Source organism: Alligator sinensis, unplaced genomic scaffold, assembly GCF_000455745.1.
Source record: "Alligator sinensis unplaced genomic scaffold, ASM45574v1 scaffold123_2, whole genome shotgun sequence".
In the NCBI taxonomy this organism is placed as follows: domain Eukaryota; kingdom Metazoa; phylum Chordata; order Crocodylia; family Alligatoridae; genus Alligator; species Alligator sinensis.
Window position 1 is genome coordinate 3,498,228 of NW_005841917.1, and position 10,210 is coordinate 3,508,437.

At 40.9% G+C, this 10,210-nt stretch overlaps 1 protein-coding gene across 3 annotated transcripts in view; it reads right to left on the reverse strand.

Annotated features, from left to right (window-relative positions):
- The window catches only part of MACC1 (MACC1, MET transcriptional regulator), a 57,455-nt gene that overhangs the window by 25,102 nt on the left and 22,143 nt on the right, over positions 1-10,210 (reverse strand). For 2 of the 3 annotated variants that reach the window (XM_025198224.1, XM_025198222.1), the window contains exon 2: positions 3,305-3,427. In XM_025198224.1, coding sequence (XP_025054009.1) covers positions 3,305-3,419 — 115 coding nt within the window. In that variant the 5' untranslated portion in view covers positions 3,420-3,427. The remainder of the gene's footprint in view (positions 1-3,304; positions 3,428-10,210) is intronic. The other variant, XM_025198223.1, reaches the window with a different exon arrangement.

Sequence of the window (10,210 nt, forward strand, 5' to 3'; positions counted from 1 at the left end):
GGGTTGGGGGGGGGGGGGTTATGGATGTGTGGGTATGTGGGGTGAAGGAGCATGTGGGTGTGTGTCTGGATATGTGAGGTGTGGGTGGGAATGGGGTTTGTGGGGAGAAATGTGTAGGGGGAGGGTGGTGGGGGTGTTTGGGGGCCTGTGTGTATGGCAGTGCGAAGGGTGGTGTGGGTGCATGTGTATGGTGGGGGATGCATATGGGCATTGTCCTAAGAAGAACACACACATATATAATATATATATGCACACACACTCTGCCCCTGCCTGCAAGCACACACTGCCCCTATGCACACACATGCACAAACACCCACACACATACACACACCCTGCTGTAGCGCCAGGGCCCCATGCTCCCCATCTAGTCATGCAACCAGGAGCCATGTGGTGCTGTAGCAAAGTGGGGGAAGGAAGCAGGGAAATGGCTGGGAATGGGTGGGGAAGGGCTTCTGCCTCCTGCTGACAGCTCCCCCTGGGTCCTACTACCCCTGGCTCCTATCGTCTTTGACAGGCAGCCAGGAGCAGATAAATATTTTTTAGGGGTCCCACGGGCCGGATAAAATTGCCTGGTGGGCTGGATCCGTCTGGCCCGTGGGCTCTATATTGCCCACCCCTGGTGTAAACATACCGTGAGTACCTTCAACTTGGATTATTACATACATGATTTTTGCATGCCTAGAATAACAGCAGGGACAGGAGAAGGGGAGGTTCCACCTCCTCTACTTCCTCCATACCCTGTGTAAAAAAAAAAAAAAAAAAAAAAAAAAAGTATCCATTTTAGCTAGGTTTAATAAACCGATCAAAACCCCCAAACTGAGCTGGCTCTTTAGAGGGAGGGGGTAATCTGTTTTCTTTCCCCAAATGCCCATGGCTCTTTATTATTATCCCTTCACTATTTGGACCTCTGTACCTACAATTCAAGTAATTCTTGAAATCTGAAATTGGAAACCCTTTACTATAAACATGATTTTTATTTTTTATTTCACTTTTGTCACTAATCAGGACAAGAAATAAAACGTGTTAACAGGAAAAGAGTTGCAGAAAAAAATACTTATTGGGATATTTTCAGCTTCCCAGCTGCCTAGCAAGAAGATTCTTAACTTGTCTTGATAACAGTCTTGCAGCCTGGCTCCTGGAAGAGACAGAAAAATAGTCTCTCTGTGCCTTTTTTTTTTTTTTTTTGGCAGATAGTGCTGTGCTTAGTCTCCAAAGTTGTTACAGGTTATGCTGTATCTATGCACATATTAGCCATGCTCATGTAATGGCTGAACCTCCTGATAGAGCGTCAATATTTTGAAAAATAACTTAATTATGTAATGACTGCACCCACATTTCTAAAGGAACAAACTGAAAACATATTTCTCTTCAAAGTTGTGATTAGTTGAAGAATAGAGCACACCTGAGTGGGGAACCCATATCTATACTATATGGGTATAGACAGTCCACATTCAGTCTCATCTATAAGACAGTGCAAGATGGGGAAGCACAGACGATGTTACAACACAGAACTACAGCTGTCATTTAGTGCTTATGGGGTGTGTCTACACGAGACATTTACTGCACAGTTGACTAAACTGCTCAGTAAACATCTCAGTGTGTACATGTGCACCCCTATTAGGGCATACAAAACTAATAAACTCTACAGCAAGGTAGGACTTGTAAATATAAGCCCTACCATCCTGCAGAGTTGTTCTTTGTGTATGCAGCAGTGGACATGTAGATGCTGACAGGCTGGCTGGGGCACAAGGGTGCTTCAATGCTGGAGTTGCCAGCTGGTTAGCCCCGCATTGAAACACCCTCATGCCCCAGCTCACTCCTCTGCAGCACACTGAGCCCAATGAGAGCAGCACTGGGCTGGCAGGCTGACCCTCAGCATCCCCTGCCAGCCAGGGCTGCTCTGACTGGGCTCCAGGAGCTGTGCATGAATAAACTCTGGACCTACTTGCTCTGGAGTTATTTGCTCCTGGGTGCATGTCCAAACAGCAATCCCAGGAGCAAAAAACTGGAGCAATAAAGTCCAGAGTTTATTCACATGCACTAATTTCACATGTAGACATGCCCATACTTTGTCAGGTGTTCAGGTAATGGCTTCACTCTAGTTTCTGGTGGCAAAATGTTGGAAAAGATTTGCAGTTCTCATGCAAATAAATAAGGGGCCTTCTGCCTTATTTATTTGCATGACAGTGGAGATTTATTTTTGGTTTTCTAGCAAAACTGAACATTTCCCATGAAAAAAATAGATTTTTGCATAAATGGCATGTTCCAACAGAAACATGCTGCAGATGGAAAATTCCCTAAAGCTCTGCTCTAGTAGTAGAGCAGATTCTTTCCTATGTCAGCTTCTTTCAGCACAGGAGAGGGATAGGTTTAGATAGATCAGTACAGAGCCAATTACTACTCCCTGATTCTGTCAGAAAACTCTAACTCCAGTGGTACCTACCACTGCTAGTAGATATTTATTGCTTACAAGCAATTATAATACATCTATTTGTTATGGATTGAGGATGCCCCTTGCTAGAGTTCATAAACAAATTTAAGGATCTAAAATGATGGGAATGTCTACACTGCAGAAGAGGATGGAATTTTTAACTATGATTAAAATAGCAACAAATTTAAGTTAACATGGGTTAGCAACTTGAGTTCAAGCCTATATGGCAGCCTTAAGATAAACCCAAGCAATAGCTCGATTTATCTGGCCTTTACTGCTATTTTAACCCTAAGTTAGCTAACTTCAACTAGTCAGCCCAAGCTAAAACATATGGCACCTTTGCCAAAGAATTTCTAATGGTTCCTTCTCTCTCTCTCTCCCTGACATTCTGCTAAGAGCAGTTGTATGGACCAGGATCTGCTGCAATAATACCCAGAAGAGTTTTCCTGTGACATGGCATTTTGTAGGGTAACTGAAACTGAAATCTTGCACCTCTTTGCTGTCCATGTAGTACAAAGGAAATGTAATACAAAAACCAATCCAGTCCATAATATTTAAAGCAGGGGTGGGCAATTATTTTGGGTGGAGGGCCGCTTACTGAGTTTTGCCAAGCCATCGTGGGCTGCGTGACAGGAAACCAGGGGCAGATAAATATAAATTTTCTAAATTTTTTTAGGGGCCATGCAGGCCGGATAGAATGGCCTGGTGGGCCACATCTGGCCTGCAGGCCACATGTTTCCCACACATGGTTTAAAGGCATATATTTCTGGACAGAGTTGTCCTTGCTTGTAGGTTGAGGTCAATGGGAGCTTTGCCTGAATAAAGACTGCACCAATAAGCTTTAATTAAAACACACACACAAAAACAACACACCTGGCAAATTGGTTCTTGCTGAAGGTTTTCCATCACCAAAGTCAATCAAATCTCCTTCTGACCTACTGCGTGTAACCTGTCCAGCATGAAAGGAAGGTGTCCTACTAGCAGACATCTTTTCTTCTAGGAAACAGTAGCATATGTTAGGAAGTATGCATTTGCAGAGAGAATCATGAGCTTTTACCTCACAATGTGGGCCTATACTAATGGCTCCTCCTGAGTCTGCCTACATACATCACACTGCAGGGTTTGGCCCTAATATTAAAAGAAAAAATGTTTCAATGTAAAGCACCTAAGTCCCTGTTTAAGTACTGTAAGTCTTATGTTTAAGTGCTGTGCTGAATTGGACCCAATTGCTACAAAATTCCAACAACTTTCACTTACTATGTCTCCAGTGAAAACATTTATTTTAAAAATGAACCTTTTATTCTCTGAATAGGCATCCAACTTCTGTTTGAAATAGGATTTAATGGAAATGTATTAAAAATTTAAATCCATAATTTTTCCATGTCCATCAGCTTCAGATAAATATCTTCCTCCCTCTTTTGCCCTACTCTTCTTCTACCATTTTTTACTGAACAGACATAAAATCAGATTCTCTTACCTTCAGCCAGCAGATGTGTAAATCAGGACTTGGCCCCATTACAGTCATTAGACTTATACTGGTGAAATACTACCCTGAGTGTGAACAGATTCTGGCCCTTCCTTCTCCTGTTCCCTTTCTATGTAGAATGAATGATGTATCCCAAATGTTTGTTTTATTAACTTTTCCCAAGTCTTCAGGCTGGTCCTCTGTATAAAATGCTGCTGCTGCTGGCCAGTTATAAGAAAGTAGTAAAAACTGTTTCCAGGCCCATGCCGAAATACTAAAACCAGCTTTGCTTTGGGGACTGAAGTGTTACAGGTTGCCATCTACTCAAAGTAGATCTTTGTTCCCACATCTTTTTCTCTAGCCACAGACTAGGGAAAAATAGGAGCCTTGAATGTGTAGGTGTTTGATTATGGAAAGGGAAACATCACATTATATTAAAGTAATGCTAATGGGGACACTGGCACTACCGTGACTCAGTTTCCATACATTTCAGAATCCAACATATTATCAGAAAAGACAGCTTGTTTCATAGCAATTTAAAATAATCAGTTTTTATTTGATTTGTTTATTATTAACGTATATCATTAGCTGCAGGAAAGAATCATCATCATCCACATGCATGTCTACTAAGGCAATGGAGCATTAACATTTTTCTGTCAACTGAAAAGCCACCCCACTTTATTGCTCCATGGCCTTACCTTAAAAACAGAAGATGGGTCCTGACTCCCTTTCATTTTTCATTGCTTTTGTGCGACATGGGAGTCAGGCTTATGTTTTTAAGTATTTTCTGAAGTTAGGTCTGGCATTAGGTCTCCTGGATTTCTTTAGTTCATTGCAGTCTTTGGCTAGGGACAGAAATTACACACAAACTGGTATAAGTAATTGGAAACTGATTCAAATTTGTAACACAACAGAAGTTCAGTACACTCCTTTCAAAATGGCTAAAATCAGTTTAGGATAAACCTGGATGGAGGTAGTATCACACTTAACTTACTTAAGTTAAATTAGTTTATTGAACTTCTATCTGAGATTCAAGTTAATGCCCCTCCAGATTCAAGTTAACTCAGTCCTCTAGCATCCCAGGATGCTTTGCACCTCCCCTTCAAACTTCCCCTTTTGGGGTGGGTGAGGTAGCCTTGGCCCAAGCTATCTGCTCCCAGGGAGGTGTGCTCTAGCGCACCCTGGCTTCTGGGCTGGGTCACTGCAGGCATGTGGCTGCATTTCCAGAATCAAAAGTGAATGTCTGTTCACTTGCTTATTGGTTCACTCTACACACTTTAGACTAACTTGCGAAGATTGAATCATTTCAGCCTTGGACTTTTTGACTGTCTGTACTTAGCCTTTGAAGGCACTTTTACATCTGCTCCAGAGGTGGTGGGGGGGAAGGGCAGACCTTTAAATAGAATGACTCTCAGAGCTGCTCTGATTAAAGCACTGCTGCATCTCCTGTATCAGCATCCATACACTTCAAAATGGTGGCTGGGACACTTGAACTAAAATAAAATACCCCACCACCATGTTTAAGCATGGGGACACTGATGCACAAGATGCAGGAGGCTGCTGGAGTGTGGCAAGTGCCATGCTCCAGCAGACTCAATTAATCAAGTCTGCTCTGATGTGCTGGAATTCCAGCCCATCGGAGCAGCCTCTGCGCTTGTGCATAGGCACCCTGAGATTGGGGCACTGAACAGAATAATTTACTGATCATGTACTACCTGACTGTATTTAATATGTTTTCAATGGTGTTACAGGACAGGGACAGAAAAGCTGGACAAATTTGAGGTCTGTCATAAGTTCTGTTCTAGACTTAGGGCCCACTTACATTGTGAAATTCCTAACTTGCAAATCAACAAAGTTAGAAAAATAATTTGTAATGATTTACAAACATTATAAACATATTGTCTAGCCCCGAGGGGTGTTGAGATATTGAACCTTAAATTGAAATAATTCTCATTACTCTAATCTAGCTGGCATTCTTTTTCCATGTGAGTTCTAACATGATTTTGGTCACTTATATATCAAGAACTGTTTGCACCAGAAATCAGTGACCTTGTCTTTGGAACCCTGAATTTCAAATGACCTCAAACATCAGTCTCCAGCTCTATCAGTTCATAAAATAGACTACTAAACTCCTACCGGAAGTGAAGTGGAAACTAAAACTCAGTCTGTAATCTCAGTGCTGTGGTTTTGAAATCAGCTATACCATATTCTGCCTGTGCTAGAAGGACTGTGGTTGGTTAATACAAGTGCTTCCAGTGATGGCTGGGAGAGCTGTTGTGTCAAAATATTCTAAGCTTTTACAAATATGTAACTATCAATCCAAGAGCTTATTCACAAAGGACCAGATTGTGAAGGCAATTACATAAGTAATCTCTCACCTATATTCATGAGCTAACCTTAAATAAGCAACTTAAAAAAAACCTGTAAGCAACCCACACTTGGCACAGGAAGTGCCACCTTTGCAATATTAGCATAATAAGCATTCATTTGCATGTGTAAATATAAATTAATCTAAAAGCAGTACTTTACTTAAGTTATTTAATATAAATCATTAAATGTTTTAGCCTTAATGGTTCCTTGCTTAGCTTTAACAGCTGTATACAAGCCAGATGTAAGTTTAAAGGCAACAATAATGAGCAAGGTACAACTCTGAAAAACAGACAGATGCCCAGTGGCTAATTGCTGTACATTCTATACCCCTCTCAAATAAAAGGCCCTGGGGAGAGAGATGAGAGAGAGCTTTATTGCACAGTGGGAGTATTTTGACAAGATAGATGCAATGGGATCACATATGGGATGTTTATAAGGCAAATAAAAACAGCAAACAAAACAGGCTATCTTCCAAAGATTCACCTCTAAAATGACATGAAGGTTGTAAAAGGAGATACTCAGAAGGAAAAGCACTTCTCTCAAAAGAGCTACTTAAGATGATAAGACACTGAGATTTTTGTCTGCAGGGGAAAGACAGAGAGAGAGAGAAATTCTAGGGCGGCTGTGAGTGACAGGTGAGGTAGTCAATGCAAAGAAAAACATACTGTGCAGGAGTACAGGAAGCATGGAGGGAAGGGCAGATGCCCCTCTGTGGACCGAATAAGAATCGTGTAGAAGGAAATAGGAACTACACAATTCATTCACCGCAAATACAAGAAAAGATGTAAAGTGACAAACATGTAATGGTTCAAAGGATTATTTGACTAATATAATGTCAGCATGAGCTGAGCAGGAAATGAAGTGTGGAGGTTGAAATGAGATCACCCATGGAGGTGACCAGTGCGTGAACCTAAGTAATAGCTAAGACACATATGAAGGCAAAAGACCTGCTGTTAGGGCGTGAGTGCATCACCTGACCAATAAAAATGGAGTGAAGGGCTGACTTTGCTTCCAGCAGTCTTGCTGCACTGACACCAAAAAAAAAACCAAACAAAAAACCACAAAAAACCTGCATTGGGGATGATGAGAAAGTTCATGAAATTCTAGAAAGGTGGGAAGTTAATTAGATTCTGGAGAACTCAGAAGGAAACAGCCATTTCTGCAAATGGTGTTTTGCAAGAAGTTGTAACCCTCAGCTTCCTTTGAACTCAACTGCAAGTTCTTCAAAATTAGTTACCAATGAAAATTGTGGTTAAAATAATGGTGATGAAGAAAAAAACAGTATACCCTTCCCCCATTGCAATCACTGCACCTAAACCTGACAGCGAATACTTGGGTTTTGATATGTGGTGGCTAATTTAAATGTCAGCATCCTAAACCAGCAAGATTCTAGTGTCTTGCCTCTCATTCAACCTTAGCCTTGCTTGGCCTTCTTTCAAAAGCAGATTGTGTTACAGTAGCGCTTTCCTGTAGTAGCTCTTTTCAGCGCATTACAGAATGTATTACACACAGATCACGTTACTTTTCCTTGGCACCATCCAATATGATTCATGGACTTTTTAACAAAGGGGTAGAGCTGGAAGATCTGACACAGAAGAGAAGATAGAAATGACTCGCTCTAGTCACCTTTAAAGCTGCTGGGAAATGCAGACCTGGTGGTGCCATGGCTATCAAACAACTCTATAGATTTCTAATTATATATAGGAATGATAGGGCTGATGGACAGCCATATACATTAGGCCCACCCAATGAGAAGCAAATTTAATAATCTCAGTCTGACTTTATATGCTCTGCTCTGATTCAGAGGTGTAACGATGTGGCCAGGCACCCAGGGCAGCTATCACACAAGGGCAGTGGTGACTTCTGGTTGCTTCCGAACCTATGTCATGATTGTGTAGCTGCAATGGCAGATTTTTTTCCTAAAGTCAGCGACCCTGTTGCCTCACCCAAGTTACATGACTGCTCTGATTATCCTTAATGCTTAATTTCTATTGAATAATTGTCATAGACACACAGAATAATTGTCAACACAGGTCAGCAACAACCCTCAGCCTGTTTTACAGCAAAACTCTTTCTCATGGAAAACTGATCTACATTAAACATGATTTACAAGGTTTAGTGTCATCCTTTATTGTTCCTTGGTGTCCCTGTCCTAGAATTCAGCAATTTGCATGGACTCTAGTTTATAGTGTGTGAATAGGTGCCTTTGGTTTAGTAACCATTAAGTTACTGGACTTATAGTACTATATTCAAAAGCACTATATATTTAATAGGAAACAATCTTTTTGGAGTTAGAGAGGTGAAGGTTGATATTTTTCTAAGGCTGGCACCCAGTAGAAAGTTAAGACTTTTGTTCTTTACTTTTCTCGACTACTTTGAGCAAAGGGAAATGTGATACTGCATCAGAAGGCTATCAGGATTTGAATTCTACATTTTTCATCCTACCATTACTTTGCAGCAGCTACTATCGCTGTTTGCTACTACATTACCTGCTCTATATCCAGCAATGATGGAGAAGCACAGTGGCTTGACATTTCTATCAAAATAACCAGCAGTTAAATTGTTAACAAAATTGAACCTATCTTTAGAGGTTCTAATTAATAAAATTAATAACATGGCCCATTGAGAATAATGGAGCAATTCACATTTCTTGTGAGCCAGCAGTTTCTGCAGATTCAACGTTTGTCCACACTATAGCTCATAGCTAGTATGATTATTGTACAGAGAGTTAACTACAAGAGTATCTACCAAACTTCTCCAGTACATTTTCAGCCTATGCTGAACTCTGCTGCCACTGCTACATGCTAACAGTAATTGATCTAGCTAGTTTAATGCTAGTTAAGGTAAGTCTACATAAGCTGAATTTATTGCAGTACAGATATGCCCTCAGGCAAACTTCACTCCATCAGCTTCACTGGTTCACATTTTCAGGATGAGCTTCACAAATAGCTTCAACTAAAGTTTAGATTCTGGAACATAATTGTGTAATAACCTAAAATCTACAGTTAATGGTCAGTGTTGCATCTGGAGCCCTGGATAAAATGTTGAGGTGTTCTGTTTCTGGCAGGTGTTTACAAAAAAGAAAAGAGCATGCCTTGCTTTGAGTGAAGAATTGTATCAGTTCCATCTACTTCACATTAATTGACATGAAGAGTAATTTTCTTTATTGGCAGACTAACCAATACCACAAGTCCGTCCCTTGGTTTCGCTCTTTTACTGGACATTGCCAAAATCTCCTGAAAATATAGAAACCCAGAATAGAACTCTCCTTAGTTTGTATATTTTGATCCTCATAATGTTGACCAGGAAGCAGAACAAGCCTCTATTTCTAGGTAGGCCTGTGAAACGAATTTTAGCCTCCTTCACTTACCAAGAATTGGCCTTCATTACGTGACAAAATGCATAACAAACTCCCATCTGTTTTGATCCCAGCAGACAACTACTCCTTCAGATTTTGGAAAGGCTTGAAAAGCTGATTTTATATGACGCCTCCACATTTAACACATTCATTTTATAAGAGATGAAAGGGAGAGGCGCGTCTTTGCATTGCAATATTTTACAATGCTTTTGTGAGGGTGTAACATGCTGTGCTGTACGAAATCCCTGTTCCCCAAACTGCAAGAGCAGTGGAACCTTCAGGACTGGGTTCATTCTCTGGTCCCTTAACATCTGCTAAAATTAAAATCAAAAGTATCAATGGCATAATTCTCCAAACAAGTTGGAGGAGTGGCAGCTGCTAGGATTTCAGCCAATGGGGAATTTTGTGTGCATTCTTGTGTTTTTTGGCTTTAGTGAGGAAGTATTTATAAGCGGTAACTATTTGTCAGAGTACCCCTCTGATGTGCAAAAGTAACATTTTCTTAAAGATGTGGAAATACAGGTAGAAAGGTTACGTGAGCTAACAATTGGCCCTTGAAGGAATGCAGGCTAGAGATCAGGCATTC